The sequence below is a fragment of the Sander vitreus genome, chromosome 13, assembly GCF_031162955.1.
Source record: "Sander vitreus isolate 19-12246 chromosome 13, sanVit1, whole genome shotgun sequence".
NCBI lineage: Eukaryota > Metazoa > Chordata > Actinopteri > Perciformes > Percidae > Sander > Sander vitreus.
Window position 1 is genome coordinate 22,196,495 of NC_135867.1, and position 21,577 is coordinate 22,218,071.

Here is a 21,577-nt window from a genome sequence, read left to right on the forward strand (position 1 = left end):
AAATGCACCTTGCACTTTGCTAATGTAGTGTTATTATGTGCATTGATTCGGATTTCATAAAGACAGTGAGACACATTATAATAAAAACAGTATATAAAATTATTCATTAAACGTTTTTTAATGTCAATGAATTGTTATTCCCCGCAAAACAAATACTTCTCAGCATCGACATGTCAGGCTACAGTATTGTCGTATTTATTGTTGCACTGATGTAAAGCATCTCAGCCAATCAGGACTCAGGACAGGGACTGTTTATGGATTGCTCGTTTGTATTGAGGTGGGCGTTGCCTCTGCACGTGCAGGTAGCCTCAGTCTGGGAACCGATAAGCTCGAAGTCTCGTGGCGCTTTAAGCAGCATGTAGCATTACGAAATGAAATAGCATTGTGCTATTTAGCTAACTAGTGTATAAAATATTCATCACACCAATTAGCTTTAGCAGTAGGTTAATTCTATCTTTAAAATACAGATAATTGCATCAAATAGAATTATTTTGAACACTGTTAGGGTTCTTACAGAGCTGATATTAAACTGCACTACTGTCATTAATACTTCACACAGCGAGAGGAAACTACGACAGTGAGAATCTGAAAATTAATTCAACATTAAATAAGTAAATGCTTTATACTGTACTGAAGGTGACTTCTGTGCCCTTTGGGTTGAAATGTACTTTACAATTTGTGGATTTTTCTGGAACTTTATAACAGACGCCAGAGTAGCCTTACTGAAAAAGTAGACGTACTTATGTCGGAAATAATATTCTGTCATCGTGTTCATTTTTTTCTGTTTTACCTAACATAGCAATACAGTCAACATCGCCCCCACCTGGTCAGAGGTGATAATAGTGTTTGCACTAGGTTTGTCACTTTTCCACATTTGAACTGTTAGTTTGGAAAATGATTTTAAAAGAAAACAACATAAGTCTGTATTTAAAAAAAAAACACAGCCAGCAGTTGATTTAAACCGCAATAATACGAATTTAAAAAAAAAAGAGGACAGACAAACATTTCATAATATATGTATTTAAATCAAACACAATTTAAATATATTATAGATTAAGTACACATACATACATGTCAGAAAACATTAGTGGTACATAGTACCAAGAGTCTTTTCTGGTTCTTTTCCAAATCTTGGTAAAGGCTCTAAAAAAAAAAAAAAAAAAAAAAAAAATGGTTTAACTCACTGAGCACTTTCCAGTTGAACAGTCTGGTCATCACTGACATTTGTTTCAGTGATGCAGTAAAAAAACAAACAATAAAACAGCGATCACCATAAAAAAGGACTAACATTAATATATGGGGTAAACCAGAAATCTACACATTTTTTGGGGAGTTTTCCAACACAACTGGAGCACTTAAAGTTCATTAGGAGAGTATTTATTCTTCTTCTACACTCTGTAAGGTGCCAGGAGGTTCATATAGAAGGTCAGCCAGTCCAAGAATTGAATCAGCTCTTCTTCTGTTTCATTGTCACATTTCCAAATGTTCTACAGTACGTAAAACAGCCCAGGTAGGACGGCTCACACCAGTGAACAGCAGACAACACTACTCATGGGCAGGCTGAGGGAAGCGTGTACAAAAACTGTACAACGCTGATTTTCATCTGCTTAAGCCTTACGTGGCTGACCCTTAAGAGGGAATTTCATCTAAAAACAAGGAATGGTTATAAAAGGTGTAGGGTGGAGTGTCATGACGGAGTGTAATTCAGTCCTTCAGTCTTTGTCACATCCTCCTTAGGTCCGAGATAAGAGACATTTTCAGACAGTATGGCTACAGCAACGCAGTGATGGTCCTGGAGGACATGCTGCTTCTTCATGCCGGCTTTCTTCAAGTGTGTGTGTGTGTGTGTTGTATATTTTTCCTTTCTTCAGGAGTGACTTCCTCCACTCTGATGAGAGCGCTTAGAGTTGCCTTACCTTTGACTACTACACGTGTACCTTAAAAGTTTCATGGAGTTGGAAGATTGGAACAATGATGTACTTCAACTTTTCCATTAGCCCATGCTTGAACAATCACTCACCCAAGCTCACAGCCACACACACACACACACACACACACAAACATTAATGTTGGGGGGGGTGATAAAAATGTTTGTTCTCAGAGTGATGCAGTTCATTGTAGGGTGAACCCTGTGTACGGTTTGTCACTGGTTTGGCCAGTGCCAGTCCTTTGGTTCCTCAGTGGGGTCATAACTGCAGACAGACAAAAGAAAACACTTAGAGAAGAACTGTAGCCATTCCGCGCACATCAGCGCACAGCAAAGAGAATACTGAGCAAGGTTCCGTACCTTGGTGGCCTTGCCGGGGCTGTCGTGATTTGACTGGTGGACCACGTCGTTGACAATCATCTTGGCAATCTGCCATGCCATTTCCTCCTGGGCCTTGATGGCAAGAGTCACAGCACAAACAATAACTCTTAACTTGATATTCTTTAATAAATCATAGGTCATGGGGCTGACGTCACAGTGAATTTCAAAACGTGCAAATGAGAGCCTTGCTATGTGCCTCAGACCACTGAAACGTTTATGAATATTTTAACGGCCTCACCTCATCCGAGTTGCCTTGGACCCATTTCTTCATGGCTTGAGAAAACATGGAACCTAAATGAGAGGAGAGGGAATGCTGAGTGAGACAAAGGGACTGCATGAGTAAGCACAAGTAACCAGCACATAGACTGCAGTCTCTTAATCTGAGCAAATGAACTGCAGGCTAGACTTTCCCAAGGTGAGTTAACCCTGACATATTTAATATTATATAGTATTTTGTGCTTGAGGAGACTCTGCTTTCTGTTTGGACTAGTTATTCTGTAGCCAAAATGTCTGCTACTCTATTCTAGACCACAATAAAGCACTCTTAGATATAATAATTAAAGATTTTGTTGAATCTTAAGAGTAGCAAAGGCTGTGTTTTTGTTTGTTTGTTTTCAAGAGGAATGTTCCTAAATATTTCATTAGGCTATGAGCTGTAAGGAGAATGGGAGCAACCACTAGACAAGGTTTATATTCATGGGCGCAGAGTAGATGTTTCTCACTGCAAGGAGGAATGAGATAAAATATGACAGAAGTGAGGGCAGAGTGAGAGAAAAATAATGAGACAGAGAGAGCGGGTAGAGGAGAGAGAGAGAGACAAGTGGGAGCGTATCATGCCTTTGGATTTCTTCACGTCCGGCTCTGGCTCTGCCTCCCTGATAAACTGGCCCATCTCATTCACCTTCCCAAACGTCATCCTTCTGAGCGGACAGAGAAGAGGAGAGGGATGAAAACAGAACACTGAGCTGATGGGACCAAGCTGAGCCTCAGTAAGATCATTATCTTGAGTTATTTTTGGACAAGATTTTTCAAACCATGCTCATAAAACACTTAGGGGGGAGTCAATGAAAACAAAACCGGTACAAGCATTAAAGGTCCAATGTGTAGGCACTTCTCCCATCTAGCGTTGAGATCATATATCGCTATCAACTCTCTCGAGCCACGCAGTTCAAAGTACATATTACAGCTACAGTAGCCTTCACGCTTGGAAAAGCCGGTCCCTTGCTCTTTTCAATATCCTTTTTCTGGGCGAAGAAGAAGACTCCTGTTCCTGAAATTTAGATTTTGAATACGTGTGGTCCTCCATGTTTCCTTCTTCAAACTTGCCGGGGCCGAGAAGCTACGATACCCATTAGCAGCATTAGTGAAAGGCGGAGCAGTTTGTCCTGTATGTCCCTTACTGGCTAACGTATTTCAAGATGGCGCATGAATATGGAGCGTCTACCCCAGTTCATGCGAATGCAAATGTAAAATTTCAAGCCGAAAGGAATACTTGGAATTGATGGTGGAGGTAAATATTCATGAAAAAGGACAAGTTTGTGAACGGGCGACACAGATTTTGATAATGAACAACTAAACATGTTACACACTAGACCTTTACAGCCAAACAGCAGGGTGGGCAATCAAAGGAACATAAAAGGAGATAAACATTAAAATTAAAGACTACAAGGGAGATTACCAAATGACAAAATAGATACCAGCAAATATCTGAAAGCGTACATTTAAATAGATTCTTTATAATACATATTTAGCCAGATTAAAGCCAAAATGGTAGTTTAAGCCATCCGATACATTAGACACAGAAAACTCACCCAGCGTATGGCCGCTGGTACAGGGACTCAGGGTCCAGGCTGGCGACGTCCACCGTGATGGCTTCGTCAAAGTTTTTCAGGATCTTGATCGCTGCCCTTTTGGTACCTTGCTGTAGTGTAAAGACACAATGAACTGAATGTCAGGCAGCGTTACATTGTTTTTGTTTTCAATTAATACAACTAAACGACGAATGACCACAACCTTTTGGCAATAGCAAAAAAATATCTTCATCATCATCATCATTATTCATGTAATGAGGCAGAACAGGTCTAAATGTCAGCAGACGGAGGAACAACCCCACAGGGGCTGAAGATGAGGGTTAAAGTTGGGGTCACCTGAGTCTGAGAGCCTTCGCTGGTATTTGAACTTGAACGCTCGTTGTCTACGGCCCCGCCCTGACCCGGAGAGCTGACATTCACAAACTCGTCCGCCCGCACCGAGTTGATGAGGTCACTCAGGTATTTGTAGTAAAGGTTGCTAGACAGGAAGCCTGGCATGTAGACCTGAACAAATGCAACACATAACCAACTCTGTTAGAGAATAATGAGCTCCGTGATATATTTCTGGGCACAAGTTAACAAAGGTTTGCTGCTGACCTTTTGTGTGCTAACAACAGCTTTCATTTCATTAACGTAAGGCAGGTGCATTTGTCAGTGGTGTAATAGGACAATTTGTCAGTGACTTACAACACAAAACATTCAGGAGGATCCTATTACATTCAAGAAAACAGTCTCACAAGGAGATGATTTTAGAACATATCTAATGAAGCGTTTTAAAAGGGCAATGTCAATGAATTGAAGGTTTTATATGTCTATGTTTCAGGGTGCTCTATTTCATTTTATTTCTCTACTTAGTAAAATAACATAAGAGAAGACCCGTATTGAAGATAATGCCCTTGGTGTGTGATTATTTGAGAATCGTACCTTCTCCATGGTGGTCCAGGCCTGTCTGAGTGGAGTGGTGAAACAGTCGGGGAGGGGCCCCCCCTCTCGGCAGATATTCGACTCTATCTCCATCCGCACAGAGTCGCCAAAGCCCAGAGGGTTGGTGGCCTGGAGTGAGAAATACCTGGGGCAGGAAATAGAGCAATCAACGGCTGTGTTCAGATGATGAGGGCACCTAGATCAAGATTTTTAATCAATACCCAATTCATAAATTGCTAAATTGCATCTTAAAAAGAGGCTGTAGTGCTGCTACCCCTGGTCGGTAGGTTTGTGTGTAAAAAGGGTGGCAATATCAAATATTAATGAAAACGGTGGCAAATATGAAATGCAACACAGATAACTTTGAATAAACAGTGCAGCGTCACAGCAAATTGCCACCTAGTGTCTTATTACTAAAGACTGGTGACTGGCTTTTTACTTCCACAGTAGAGGATGGATACCCAGCCAAGCCCGTCGGGTCCCGACGGGCTCGGCTGGGTTCGGACTGATATTTAGAAATGATGCTCGGGTTCAGGTCGGGCTCTGTCACATCAGCGCGATAAGGCATTGAACATTTTAAAATTTAAAAAAGCTTATTATGTAGGTGCGTGCCAATGTTAACGTGCGCTTGTTGCCCCGTGTGCGCTGATGCGCTCATCGGTTGACATTTCCGAATGCCTTCCTACAGTTGCTTAATCAAAGCGTGCTTTCCACACAAACAAACGTACATGTGTCATTAGTATGAGGAAGGAGTGTCGCGCTCGGGTCAGGCTCAGACATAAATATCGTAATGCCTGTCGGGCTCAGGTCGGGTTCGGTTACTGCTCTGTGAAAAAATGCGACCCGATCCGCACTCTATTCCTCAGCCTCACTTAAATGGAACCTGGAACATCTGCTCTGGTTACCATACAGATTAACAAAGTCATTCAAAGATTTCTAAATGGCTGCAGACAAATCTTCCAACAAAGAACGACTGGACTGCAATTGTCAGTGAAATAAACTGTATGGAGAAACCTTTAGCTCATGTAAAGATATGATAAATTTCTATAAAAAAAAAAAAAATACTGTAAAAGATTCAGATGTCCATTACATACGTCACTGAAAGGCCCTTTTCCTGTATATGTTGTAGTTGCATGTGTCAACCCATTATTTTCCTCCCAAAAATAAACATAAATGTAATGAAGTTGCAAAATAACATAACATTTTGATTTCTTACTGTTACTGCATTCACAATTTTCTCTGGGTACACATGCACAGTAATGAGTGCACAGAGTTCGACAACAGGTTATTCACTACAGAACAGTTTAAGCCTTCCTCTCTCAACTTGACTCGCTGCTTAAGAGGATCTAATGATGCACACCTGTCTTCACTATCACTGATTAAGTAGAACATCTGTCCTACCGTCACAAAACACACAAGAAAATGCTTTATCACAGCAGGGGCCTGTACCAAGAAGCAAGTTCTGGCTCTCTTTGCGGTTACCTTACGTTGGTGATCCTGGATAACCAGTACCACAAAGCTGGTTATCAACTGGCTCTGTTAACTCAGGTTTTCAGCTAAGAGTGTGTTCACGTTAAGAGGTGCAGAGGTAGCAACATCTTTAGAACCATGGGTGAAGTACTTAATATGATAGGAAACGGTGATATCCGTAGGATAATTTGGCTACAGTCACGGCAAAAACTGATATTTAACGAGGTGAAAGAAGAAGAGAATAGAATAAGAAGCTGTAGAAACACAAGAAATATGTCCAAACATTCAAAGCAAGGGGACTATAATGTATGTAGCTATGCCTTTTGTATTAAGTGGGTGTTTTTGATGAACAACCTATTATGAATATACGATGCATATTATAAAGTCAAAGTAATGCAGGACTGTTTCTGCTGTCGAAGCAGAGAGGAGAGAAGAAGAAGAGAAGTGAATGCCTGATAAGGTCTATCTGAAATGCTGAATTTATAATCATGGGAGCGTCAGGGGAGTGTGTGGATTGTTTTTCTTATAAAAGAGGGTGAGAGTGTAAAAGCGTCGATACTGTCAAAAATAATATAATCTTTGTTCAATTAAATGCAGCTGTATTCGTCATAATGTATTTAGTGTGGTAAACAACTCTGGTCTTAAAACAGAGCATCCAACAAACAGAGTGCACCTGAAAAGCATGGAACACCAGAAGCAATTTGACTGACATAAAAAATATCTAGTGCTCTCTATGACTTGTCACTTAATTGTAAACTCTTTTGTCCATGTCAGGATCCTGTAGGTATGATGACTTAGTGATCTGATCGGTCAGTGTCTACTGATTTGTGGTACAGACCCCACGGCTAAAGCTCTTCAACAGAACAGAACTTTGTGAAACACAAAACATCTTACAAACTTATGTTGTAATTTATGTAACCTGGCTGATCTATATACTGGTAGAAAATGGGGCCTAGTGAAAAGAAGCTACCATTTGTTTTTTTAAGATTATGTTTTGGGGCCTTTTAGGCCTTTATTTTATAGGACAGCTGAAGACATGAAAGGGGTGAGAGAGAGGGGGGAAAGTCATGCAGCAGAGGGCCGCAGGTCGGAGTCGAACCCTCAACCGCTGCATCGAGGAGTAAACCTCTATATATGGGCGCGCGCTCTATCAAGTGAGCTACCCAGGCGCTCGGAAGCTACCATTTTACAGAGCGCAAAACTATATGTATTACCTTCTGTAATTACAAGTAGGGATGCACCGAATCCAGGATTCGGCTTCGGCCGAATATTGGGATTTTTGACGGTGTTCGGTTTCTTCTGAACCTTAAAAAAAATTCCACCGAACCGAACCCTACGCTTGCACTACGCTGGTCGACGTAATCGCGGCGCCGTTGATTACGGGAAGGTGTTTACGTAGGTGAACCGCTCAATGCAGTAGGCTGTGAGAAAGTGAAAACGGAACTCGTGAGCAGAAAAAGTGTTGTTTGGCAGTACTTTCAGTCAAAAGAAGGCCATTCAAGTCCAGCTACGTGTTCAATTTGCAATGCCGATTTGTCTCGTGGTGGCGAGGACCCGAAACAATACACAACTTCATGTACGGCAAAGGAAGGACAATCACAGCTAAAAACTTCTGTTAACCAGAATGTCCCTCTCCCGGGCTGTCAGCTGTTCTCTCAAATGAGTCTTCCTACAGTGGGAGCGGAGCGACCGAACGACCGGCTGCTGCTCGTTAGCTAACGTTAGCTTTCCAATTTCACCCACCCAACATGCCTTCATCATACACTGGTTAGCGGAATTCTGGTGATAGCGATGTGCTTTCCTACAATGTGAAAAGAGCATGTGAATTCAACATTAAGTCGTTACATTTAACTATTTTAGAGGCCGTGAACGTTGTTTACTTCATTAATGTGTTTACTGTGTTAATGGACTGAGGATGGGAGTAGGATTCGGTATTCGGTTTGGGATTCGGCAGAATCTTAACCAGTGGATTCAGTATTCGGCCGAACCCCAAAAATCTGGTTTCGGTGCATATAACATATTCCCTAATTACAAGAAAATGATGTCTGAAACAGGAAACAGTTTTTTAATAAATATTCTATTCTGAGACTAAAAAGAAAACAGCAAACAGAAATTATTTTAACATAATGGCAACTCCTAAATATTAGGTCAAACCCATGACTGGGTGTTTTGGAGGACTGCAGAGAAGCTGAGAGAAGACCTACTTGTCGTAGAGGATCATGGCATCATTTTGAGCCTCCTGGCCATCATACTGGCCCTTTTTAGCTGCCAGCTGGTTCTGGAAGTTGTCTGCCGCCAGCCAGAACTGCAGTACATTCATCGCCTCCTCCTTTTCCATGAACTGCAGGGAAGAAGGTGTAAAGCACACAACAATTCAAGTGAAAGTCCATGTGGGCTTTCGCAATATCCTTGTTTTTTTAACATGTACTGTGTGTCCGTACGTATGTATCTGTATATGTTGATAGAGAAAAAAAAATGTTTACTCTGACAACCTGTGACTTTCTTTGTGTATAGCGTTCTGGTGTTAAGTGTCACTTTTGTATCATAACAATAGGTTGGGCGATTGTAAAGAGAGCATCCACAGGTTGTTTTTTTTCTGTTTAGTTATGTTTACTGTGTCCTCAGTTTGTTGCTGCTGTGACAACAGAAATTCCCTCTAGAATAGGAGAATAAACAAACTAACAGAAACTGTTTTGCAGTAGTGGCAAGAGAGGACAAGTGTTTAATGAGAAGTCAAGAAGAGGCACAGTTTGTGTACGAAAAAAAACACTGAAAACAAAGCATTGTTTGTAATGAGAGAAATATATCCTGTTTTGGCACCCACTGGGCCCACTCACCTCAGAGAAGTAGAAGAGAGCTGACTCACAGAACAAGATGTCAGCTAGGAACACAGAGCCACTAGTCAACACTTCGATCTGGTATTTACAGAAATGATGGCTCCGCAGGAATTCGCTAAAGTGCCTGGAAATGAAAGAGCAAGTGGGAGACAAATATGGGCACTACTAGGTGGTAAAATGACAAAGAATAATAGCTGCACTTTAATCCTAATGTTAAAATATGGCAATGTATGTATTCACTCAAAAGAAATAGACAGAAACTCACTGTTGCTCCAAGATGGTGAAGACTACCGACTGTGCAATGACGAAGCAGTTTGGGTCCACCATGCCATCCTCTCCACATATCTTAGCTATACGGAGGAGAGACTCATTATTAAAGATAGATGACTTACAGTTTTTGTACTGAAATCCAGAGCACATCAAATATGGTGTCCGATTTAAAAAAATAAATAAAAAAAAAATAAATACAATGAATTCCTATTGGCAACATCTGTATCTTACCAACTATGTCGGTTCTGATCTGTTCTGTGATGGGGATGGGCCTCACAGCGTCTGGAGAGATGTACTTGGTGAAGATGGTAACTGCTTCTTTCTCTAGAACTGAAAAAAACAGTAGAAAAAAGACAAATAGCTTATCATCTAGTGATGCCAAACATACATAGGAGGGACACACACACACACACACACACACACACGATTTTGTCTCCCACCATTTACATTTCAATACCGTTAGGCAGCGAACTCTTTGCAGCCAGAATGGAACAATTACACTCAAAAAACCCTTTAATGTACATAGGGGCATGTCGGTTTTGTGAGTTGAGATTGACTTTTGCTTTCAGGTCCTGTATTTGGGTAGAAAAGCACACCAGCTGATAGGCTCTTCTAAACTTTACATATTTAAGGTAATGCTTGTTGCCAGTAAAAAGGAGATAACTCAAAAATGGCTTAATCAGGGGGGCACCCACACTTGTACACTGCTTCAATGTGATACACAGAATTTTTGTCATGGACAAACTGACATTTGCTCTAAGACTGAAGACGGACATATTTGATAAATGTTGGAAAGGATGGACTGATTTTAATAGCCCACATAGATCAGATTTCAGGTACCGTTTACTGTAACATAACCCCCACTGTTCCTTTGCCACATACCTTTTTCTCTTGCTTTCTTTTTTCTTCTTTGTATGATTAATTTGAACTGTATTGTGTTAATTGTTTAAAACAATATATATATAAAAAAAGAGTACAATGTAGGATACACTGTACATGTTGACCTGCTAGTTCAATAAGCAAAAATAAAAAGGGTTGGGCGCCCGGATAGCTCAGCTGGTAGAGCAGGCGCCCATATATAGAGGTTTGCTCCTTGACGCAGCGGGACTCTCTCTCTCTCTCTCTCTCTCTCTCTCTCTCTCTCTCTCTCTCTCTCTCTCTCTCTCTCTCTCTCTCTCTCTCTCTCTCTCTCTCTCAAAAATAAAGGCAGAAAATGCACGAAAAATAGAACGTTAAGAGCAAAATAAAAACAGCAGCCAAAAAAGTCTCCACCATCCCCAGGCAATAGCCATCTTTCCATCCAAATGTAGTGCACATTTTAACCTAATTTCCAGAAAACCAACAAAAGAAAGTGCCATTTAATGCACATTTCCATCCACTACTGTAATATAAGGAGTTGGGTGCATCGAGATAAACAGTTGGTGGTGCTAATTCTCCACTCCGATGCCTTTAAAAGGACAATTCCGGCGCAAAACGAACCTAGGGGTTAATAACAGATGTGTACCCACTCGATCGCTCTCTGGGACATGTTTTCATGCTAATCGAATGTGTTTGTAGCTTAAAACAAGCTAGCCCGGACCGCTGATTAGCTTACAACGCTAGTATTCAGGGCAGACAGGGAAAGTAAAAACAAATCGCTATTTATACCACTAAAAAAAGGCTCAAAATATCACCAAACTTCAACGGTAGTATAATGAAGGTCCTTAAATGTTAACTGAAGCATTGAGAATATTGTAAGTGCACAGACAGTTTATTAAAAAGATAGTTTAGAAAGACAGTAGCTCCCAAAACGGCCTGTATACGAGAACGCGACTCAATGCTTCGGTTAACATTTAGGGACCCTCATTATGCTACCTTTGAAGTTTGGTGATATTTTGAGCCTTTTTAGTGGGCTAAATAGCAATTTGTTTTTACTTTCCCTGTGCCCCGAATACTAGCGTTGTAAGCTAATCAGCGGTCCGGGCTAGCTTGTTTTAAGCTACAAACACATTCGATTAGCATGAAAACATGTCCCAGAGAGCAATTGAGCGGGTACACATCTGTTAATAACCCCTAGGTTCATTTTGCGCCAGAATTGTCCTTTAAACTGCTGTAGAAGAGGCCAGTCAAACCTCAAACGGTGGGAAACATGATGGAAAATTTTGGCATATATGTTTGTTTTCAAGTGTTAATTTGAGGAAGGTTACAGTCTGCTCATCGCTCCACACAGATCTGAGGTGCTCATCTGCCGCTCTTTTTCGTCTCTTCGGTGAAAGCTTGAGTAGCGCTTTAAGTCACATGTGCATCATGATTTGTTCTGTATCAATTTCACTAGCCCACTAAGTATTTAAAAAAGATGCACACTTATATGAACACAAATATAAAGAGAAAGGGTAAAGGTGACTCACTTTTCATGAGTTTGTCTGAGAGGTCTCGCAGGGTGCTGTTTGACAGCGCCTTGTAGGGAGTCCCTGTCTGGGACGGTGCCTGCCTGCTGGGGGTTCCTGCTTGAGGGGTGCCAGGTCTCAGGCCTGCTTCTGTGCTGAAGGAGTCCTGCTGCTCTGGGTGCGCTGCCAGGCGTTCACTGCTACTGTCCCGGGTGAGAGCATTGGTTGTGTGTTGGGCAAGCTCCGGGAGCTCTGAGCCGCCTGGGGAGGCAGGGACGGGCTCGGCCAAAGAGCTGTGTTTGACAGAGTTTAGGCTGTGCGCTCGGACCCGCGACCAGCTGGTAGAGCGGAAACTCTCAGCCTCCAACCAGAACCGAACCAGGTGGTCAGCGCCCTGGTGTTCCATGAAATGCATGTAGTGGGGTATCGCCACGTTGTCCCGAAGGACATGTTCCACCGTCTTTGACAGCCGAGAGCGGTCCTCTTGGGGCTGATAGTTCACACTGGAATGACCTGGAACAAACAAATGTATACGCAATTAAGAAATCATCTTAGCAGAGGTAGCTATAGGCTTCAAAAGTTAAAGTGTAACTTTTTAACCAAAATAAATTAAAAACTGTGTCAATAATGTATTTCTAGCTACAGGAAAATTCAGAAAATGAGTATAGCTTAAGAAAATGAATGTTATTAAACGAACACATTACTTAACTTACTTTTCACACATTCTGTCCAATTCTACATTTGAAGGTAATGCAATGAAAACAATTTTGAATATTGTATTAACCCTGCAATGTTTTACAAACCTGCAGGTAACAAATGCCATTACTATGCAATTTATTATAATTTATCTCAATTTAAAAGACTTAAGGTTTTAAGAGGTTATGGTTTTGTGGTTAGAAGACCAGACAAACGTCATGAAGAAAACCCCTGCATTCACATGACAATAAGATTCATACTGCCTTTAAGCACACATTAGACACTGAAGTATTCCACATTATTAAACGGACTGAGCAGCCTACTTTCTATTATTTACAAGAAAGATAAAATGTGCAGGATTTTGATGAGAGTTCAAAGTGAAAGATAAGAAGTGGATTCTCTGTGTTCAGCTCTCCTATTTTAACTGGAAATTTGGTCCAGACTAAAGGCTGACACAAGCTGAATTTTAACTCCTGGACATTTGTTTTGAAGTCATGTGAATGTCTGGCTCCCAGTCTGTCTCGAGCTGGCCTTAGACTACGCAATTTCACAGATGACTTAACGCAGACAAACTTTTCAGAATCACACGTCAACAGCATCTGTGTGTCCTGTCCATCCTGTCATTCATGCGTGTATGAATTGGTCAGCAATAACTGTGACAGCCATAGCAAACTTTGACAGTCTCCCAACTCCTATAGGGATGCCATATGATTTGACTTTACTGATGTCTCAAATAGAGACGGTCTGTTTGAATAACATCCACCATTCTGGGGGACTGCATTCACAAGCACAAACTCCCAAAAACCAAATAATACAAACCTGACACTTGCTGGATTACAAATCAGAGCAACAGAGTCTAACTACAGCTGTAGTGGTGTGAATTTTTGCTCTTTGAAAACAAAGTAGTGCTTCAAGAGGTGTCACCCAGTGTGAGGCGCTTATCAATCGGCCTCTTCAGATTCCTCAAGATCACACATTCAAGCCCACACTGTTAAAATCACAACAACCTGTGCAGCATCTGTCGGCATCACATCATCAAAAAGCACCTGCTTCATTTGAATATATTTTAAGAGTCACTCAATGTCTGTTACAATGTCCCTTCACATGTGCTACATCTGCTCTATACTCTTAACTGCTATTAAAAGAGAGCAGGGAAACCACATGATCATGTCCAACATAACCCTTTTTACTGCTAGTCACCTCCTACAGGCCGCTGACCTGGAAAGATTCATTTTTAACTCCCACTAGGGCGTTTGGTCTCAGCTCTAGGTTGAACTACCATGGCTGCCTACAAGCCATAGCCCACCTTGCCTCTCCTCCTCCCTCCCTTCTTCCTTTCTCTTCCTTGTGTTAAAACCACAGCCCAGATATCATTGGTGCCCGGTGTTTTTCATACTGATTTTGTTGTCCGGGCTGCGGCACAGGTTCCTCCACCTCCGTCTGACTCACCCCAGCTATTGTCTGGGCAACTTGCTCGTGCAGTTCTTGCCACTGCTGTCATTCAAAACGTGTCAGCCACACTATATACATACAGCCTCGTATCATGGCATCTAACGTGCATAACCCAGAATCATTTTAGAGGACTTGTGATGTAAGGGAGGAGTTTCTTAACCATGTGACTACACAAGAAGACGGACTGCAAGGCCAGCGTTGGAATGGCTTTGGAATGTCTGGGTGCCTTGTCAAAACTGATGCATGAAGTTGTGGGAGTGCGTCACACAGAATTAATGACGGGGTGTTTGCCAGTTGCACAAGACAGTGTGTCGTTTAAGCCATTTTAGTGACGCAAGAGTCACACTGAGAGGCCTACTGTAGCTACAGCACATTACTTTGAGACACCTAATTATCCCCTTTAGGTTAAATAGGAGCTTATTAAGCAAAGTTTGCAACAATTATATTTCATTATTTTATTGAAATTGTTGTTGTTTTCATATTATTGTGCGTTTAGATCTTATTGTTTTTGTGTCGGTACGTTGTGCTTTTATTATTTGGCAGACCCTGCAAACATGCTGTAATTAAAATAATAACGTACTATGCATGCAGATTATTCTCCTTTTTCTGTTGAAATATTTGGTTTAAGTCATCTGACATGACTCGATTGATCAGTCAATACCCAAACATTGTCTGGTTTCAGCTTCTTGAATGTAAGGATTTGCTCCTTGACCTTGTCAAATATGATAGTAGTAACACAAATATATTTGGGTTTAGGGCTGTTGGTCGAATAAAACAAGGAATTTAAAGACATCACACTCTGGAAATTATAAAGGGCATTTTTCAATATTTTCTGACATTTTATAGGCGATTAAAGAAATATTCAGCAGATTAATCAATAATGACATTAATTGTTAGTTGCAGCTCTAATCCTTCTACTGTCCAATCCAATGCTATGTATGGTTTGCATTTGTTACAACAAAAAAATCATAAAACAAAGACTATAACTTGCTATCATACCTCCTTGACAAGTCACTGACTGACATCAGACAATTATGTCCGTATTAAATGTAACCACTGAGGTATAACAGACCAATACTTTTAATTACAACGAGTTAAGAATCGAAAAATGCTGATTTCCCATCTTAAACACAACTCTTTAGTTACCTCTCAGAATATACCTCACATGTATATGGTCAAATGTTTGGTTGGGGCTTCATATGTTATCATCACTAAAAGCAAAACAAACACATGAATGCAGGCTCTGTACCAAGATCTCCAAAGTGTGCAGCCTCCATGTGGCTCGGCTGTTTCTTGAGGATGGCAGTGCGACCGCGGGCAAAGGAGTCCATGTTGGCAGAGATGGCGTTGATGGCCACATGGCTGGGCCCGGCAGCTTCCTGGATGGCATGATGGTTCCTCAGTCCAAGTGATGGAGAGTGAGGGCTGGGTGGAGCTATGAGTGGAGGATGAAGGACAGAAGAAAAAAAAGCTTTAGTGGGAAAAAAAAAAAAAAGAAGAAAAAGAGTACAATGATATCAAAGTTTTGAGTGGCCTGAATGTATGACATCAGTGTGACTTGAATGAAAAGGTATTTTTAGTGCAGGTTTATCAGAGCTCACAGTTAACTTAAGTGTACAGTGGCCTCAGGGTGTGATAACACATGTTTGAGAAGACAGACTGCTCACTGTTTGTTTGACTGTGAGCTGTATGTGTTTCATTTAGTAGCTTGAGGTCAAAATGTTGGTCTTGTGACAACATGGCCAGCAATGATTTAACACAGTAAACCAACTTCAGCAAAGAGCCATTTAAGTCTCAGTTCTAACAAGAACACACGCATGCAAAAACATCTCAAATAAGGGTTCAAAATTAGCTTTGTTGTTGCGCCCTGGATGCTCACCTGGTAGAGCGTGTGCCCCATGTACCACGGCTCAGTCCTTACAGCAGTGGCCCAGGGTTTGATTCCGACCTGCGGCCCTCTGCTCCATTCTTTTCCCTCTTTCTCCCCCTATCCTGTATACAACTGTCCTATCAATTAAAGGCCAACTTGTTCGTCCACCAACCAAATGGCTAGTGAATGTTCAAATTTTACCAGCCACTCAATAGATTACCATTGTTTTTTGGGCTGGTGAGTAAAGCAAACCTACCAGCCACTTGCATATTTTACCGGCATTTGGCTGGTGGATGATGCTAATTATTATATTTAATGAATACATTTCTCTCTTATACATCTCAAATTGGCCAAGAGGCCACAAATGCAACACAAATAACCACAGCTTTCAATATTAAAACCCCCTTGTCTGTAGTGTTGTCATGTCACTTTAAATGACACCACTGGGAAAAAAACTCCTTTCATAACCTCACAGAGGTGATAATGATGAACTCACCTCTATTGACTTTAGCATCTGTCACTTTCTCAGGTTCTTTGCTTTTGGCTGTGAGGAGAAAGAAGATAGAAGAAGAAACTATTAGTCACATAATGCGAAGTTGTTCTTATATACTATGATCTTTTCACATATTGAGTATTGTTTTACAAACTGGTCATTAACTAGCATAACTACTCATATCTTAGAGAGACATACATTTCTAAGCTTTGACAATTTCAAACATTTCAAGTATGCTCGTTTGGTATATAGTGTTACATAATCTTACCCCCCCTCCCCCCCTCCGCTGCATGGCTTTTTCCAAAGACTTGAAAGAGGCGATAGTACACGGGCATCTGTAAAAGGGGACTGTGTGATACCATTTAGACACACCACTTCTGGACAAAACGTATTATCAATAATAGGAGGTAAACTCTGGATTAGCTTGCCCCTCCCAATAAGAGAGTGTCCTACATTCAACACCTTTAAGACTCACTTAAAACAGTGGCTCCTAGAAAACTAGAAACGAGATGCACTCACTTTTAACTGTCACACATTTCATCACCCATACACTTTCACTGTTAAATTGAATGTCATTATGTATTTTTGTTTTGTTTTGTCAATGTATATGTCACCATTATGTGTACCTTTTAATTTATAGTGAATGAGTGCTGCATGACTGCTGGCTGTCTCTGTGTTAGTCCTATGTCACCTGCCTGCAGATGAAAAGTTATTTTTTACTAATTCTGGTATATTTACATGGTGTTTTTCATACAACAATGTTCATAAATATGCATGGTCCTTCAAATAAATCAAATAAACCAATAAAATGAAAAAATAAAAACATACAGTAGTACAGCGAGTTTCAATCTCGGCATTTAACCCATCCCTAAGCCTTAGGAGCAGTAGACACTGACAGCCCCATAGCAGTGTCCGGGGAGATACTTGGGGTTCAATGTCTTGCTTATTACCCAAGGACACTTTGACATGCGGCCGGAGGAGCCGGGGATCAGACTGCCAATCTTGTGATTCAAGGATGACATGCTCTGTTGTAACCGGAGAAGCATTCATTTACAATACAGAGCGAGACCAGCGAGCACACAATTCATACATAATGAGATCCATTGACAAGTGAGGTAAAGGGATGGTATGGTGTCACCGGAAAGACTGAAACTCAATATCTGGCTACATAATGACAAAGTGAGTTAAATGATATACCAGAAAAGCTAACTTTATTCACTGAAGACCTGCTTCCAGATGAGGAGTAAAAAGGGAAGCTGTGTTCTGATCTGTGAAAAGTCCTCTCAGTCTTGCTCATTATATAGTAAGCAGCACTGAGAGGGCTTTCATACTGTAGGTCAGCATTAACAGTCCTTCCTAAGATTTGTGACATTGGTCTAACAGCACTGGTGGGTTACAGTCCAGTGGAGTTGACTGTCTGACAGCTTACACCTGAAGCCCCATAGAAATACATCATAAATCACGTGGCCTAATCTAAAACTATTTAATACTACACATATTTGAAGCCACTCCAAAGCTCTGTGGCAAACTGTCAAATCAAAATTGAATTACGTACCCCGCAGTGGATTAAGTGCACAGTGGAAGACATTGTGGCAGCCACTCATCAGAGTGACTCACCATTTATATCTTCAGATTAGGCTGTTGCTGCAAAGGGCAGTCAGGATAAGTATCAAATTCAAGCACTGACATTACTAAATGGACTGGGAGGCCTGGGCCAATGGTACAGAAGATGCTCTTTCAGCGAGATATTTTGTACAGAGCCGTTTATGTGGCAGCCAAGAGTCAAAGTCAGTTGGGACTGTCTGTCACAAGAAAACAGCTGTGTCTTTTAAAAAGTCTGAGCTCCAACAACCTCTGCATTGCTGAATTGAAACGCGGTACAAAAAACACCAGATGTTTCTACTCTAAATGAATATTCATAGGATCATGATGAGTTGCTATGATTAATGTTCTAGTAAAAAAAAAAAAAGAAGCTATATATGGATGTACTAACAGCAAAATGGAAATATAGCATTGATGGGAAGAGATTAAACAGAGATAAAGTAGTCTGGCTCAACATATGTACATTGCTGGGATAAAGCCTGACATGCCCTCTTGCTATCTTCGCAATCGGGGCTTAGCGCCGCCCAGGATGGTTGTAATTGGTTTAAAGTAAAACAAAAAGAGCCAGAGCATTTTTTCCCCTATCCCAGAATAGATAAGCAGTGTAGCCAGGCCATACTCTCCAGTGCTGTGAAGATGGTCTGGCAATGCAAGACTAGAGAGAGAGAAAAAGCAACAGCAGTTTTTATTAAAAAGAAAACTAGCACCACCTACAAGCACCATGAGCACAGTCTCTAAAAGTTCTCTATTATTGACAGCAAAGTATCAAGATTTGTCACAGTGAATGAAATGAAGTTCACCATGTTTCAAGGACAGATGGGAAGCAATGTTGTGTGGGCCAAACTTAACTAAAGTGAATAAAACTTCAATCCCTTAGCAAAGATATTAACATTGAGAACATTGTATTATTATTATTATTATTACTAGCGGCAAATCGATTTGCTTAATCTATTGTTCGACATGGAAAACTTTAACTTGTGTAAAAACTTTGCCTGCACATTTCAACCATGCCTATACCAAGGGCCTCACTTAACTTCCTGTCAGTCCTGATTGTCACCCTAGTTCAGGATGTTATAAGTGCACTCTCTTTAATATTTCCTCATTGTGGAGACCTGCAGTGCCAGCTGATTTGATTACTGTAGCCTATGAGGGGAAAACCTCTAATCTCACTCCTGAAGATGAACAACAGCGGTCCAGTTTGAGACAGTGAAGTTACTGTGTGCTGTTTTCACCAATAAACACAAACAGACTTCTGCTGAAATCTGTTTCACAATCACACAGCCATTCTGCTCCATCATATTGGTGCTCTTTTAATCAAGCAATGAGATAACTGAAAATATGTAGTGCTTCATCTTGAAATACACTTGGTCGGCAATTTATTAGCTACACCTAGAGAAAGTGCTGTGGTCTAATACAACGATCCCTGCAATACATCCTACATGTTCAGTTTTGTTATAATATATAATAGTATAATGTTCAGTTTTGTTAAAATTCTTTTAGAGAGGCATTCATTAAACTTTATTTTAATTGTGAGGGATACAGGTTGTGGTGCTGTTTAACTGTTTTGCATTAGCCTACACTGAGAGGTTTCTCGGATATTTGCCAAATTGATGTACATAAATAGTGTGGACAAAATATAAGTTGCACTTGTCAGTATAATGCAACTATTCCAGGGCTGTAGGTGGAACAAATACACCAGCAAATGAATGCAACAGTTGGGACAGCACAATGCAACCATTTTATATATGTTTTTTATATATCAGTCAACTTGAGTTGTAGCAGCTGACTACAGATGGACATAAAAGACAGTAAGCTAAGCTGGTAAACCATATCCTAGCTTTAAGATATAAAATGTATGTTATGCAATGACCATTCTTTTACTACTTTTATCCAAAACTATTAGGGTTTAGCCTGACACAATGCTTTGTCGTGTTATAACCAACACTGTAGGTCATCAGTTCCTTCTACTTAACGTTAGATGATCTTGACCCATCTTCTTACCAACGTTAGCTAGCTAACGTACACCCCTTGCGGTCAAACGTTTCTTAATGAAGACTACACAAATGTTCTTAATGACAACACAACGGGATATTGTTAACCTTTTTCTCTAATATCGCATGCTGGTTAAAGATGTATGAAATGCCCTGGTAACGCTAGCTAGCTGCCATAGCGCACAGTTCGACACTAAGTCTTGCAAATGATGGCTATCACAAATAATAGTGCTCGTTGGGAGTTTTTAACATGTAGAAGCACTGTTTTATGCAAACATAAATACAGTGATGTGTCTAATTGAAATAATGTACTGCTGACAGCTCTCTGTGGTGGATTTATTGCCACCCTGGCTAATATTAGGTTAACGTTGGATAAGGCAGGGAGGATAGAGAGGCCACCGCTAAGCTAACCATGATACTGCAGTGAGCAGCGGCAGCAGAAAACCTCATTTCCACAAACACCACGGTGTCCTTGGCTAATTTGCTTACGGCCGCAGTCTTGACCGCATTAGTTACATCTGATCAGGGACCACTCTCTCCTCAGACGGACTCTCTTAGCTGCTGGCTAACGTTGACGTTGCAGCTTCCTCACCTTTCCTCTTGAAAAACGACATGACGGGTTTCACACTCTGAACGTTTCCTCAGCTCACTGACACCATCCCGTGGATTCGCGGGTCCCTTCATTCAAATGCATCTGTTCTGTACACTCCTGATATGGAAATGGGTTATTATCGCAGCCCCGGTGAGTGCTGTCAAATTACAGTTTTCTCCAAATCCAAACCCAGCACAGTGGCCATATTGTCAATAAACGTCTTACTTCCGGACTGGTGCGGCAGCAGCATTGTGGGAAATGATGTGTTACCGGCTCTGGTCAGAAGAGGGCGGTGAAACACTACAGAATTACAGTTTTTTAAGTCAAATGATTTTGTAATGTTATATGGTTTCTACATTTATTTAAAACATTCAAAGATGAATGTATTTAATGTAAGTATTTAAGTAATTATTATATTGATACAATATACCATAGTTTGAAGTTGAAAAAAAATTGTAAAGCAATCGTTCTACTATCCTAATCCTAATAGTAGGATGGGAATATCAATTTTTCAATATGTCAGAATGGTTTTCATTATAACAATGACAACATGTAATATTACTGCTGCTAGTCCAGTTCTATTGTATATAACTGTACCACATTTCAATGTTTTGTTTTCTATAACCAATTTCTTGACACCAGTTTTCATTTTTTTGATGGGGTTTATAATGCTTTCTTAACAAAAGTGACTTGGAAGTCAGAACGATCAACCAAAATGTGTGGTTTAAATGAGCCTTTATAACCAACATACATTGTTCCACCAGTGTAGATGTGGTCATTTTTCTCTAGGGAAAACTTTATTTGTAATAACGTTGTGTCCAGTGTTGACAGTCAATTTGTGGCTTCTCATAATAATGTGAAACACAGAAGTCAAGTTTAGCTTCAAACCCAGGAT

General features: G+C 40.7%; 1 protein-coding gene across 1 annotated transcript; it reads right to left on the reverse strand.

Moving 5' to 3' along the window:
• Positions 1 to 1,000: 1,000 nt before the first annotated feature.
• Positions 1,001 to 20,915, reverse strand: akap10 (A kinase (PRKA) anchor protein 10). Its single transcript, XM_078265987.1, has 15 exons — positions 20,683 to 20,915; positions 16,501 to 16,548; positions 15,384 to 15,569; positions 12,008 to 12,499; positions 9,852 to 9,950; positions 9,616 to 9,700; positions 9,351 to 9,474; positions 8,718 to 8,854; positions 5,044 to 5,188; positions 4,456 to 4,623; positions 4,120 to 4,229; positions 3,146 to 3,228; positions 2,547 to 2,599; positions 2,288 to 2,380; positions 1,001 to 2,192 (listed from the first exon to the last, which is right to left on the reverse strand). The coding sequence occupies exons 1-15, from the start codon at positions 20,702 to 20,704 to the stop codon at positions 2,187 to 2,189; spliced, it is 1,851 nt and encodes a 616-aa protein (XP_078122113.1). The 5' UTR covers positions 20,705 to 20,915; the 3' UTR covers positions 1,001 to 2,186.
• Positions 20,916 to 21,577: the final 662 nt, after the last annotated feature.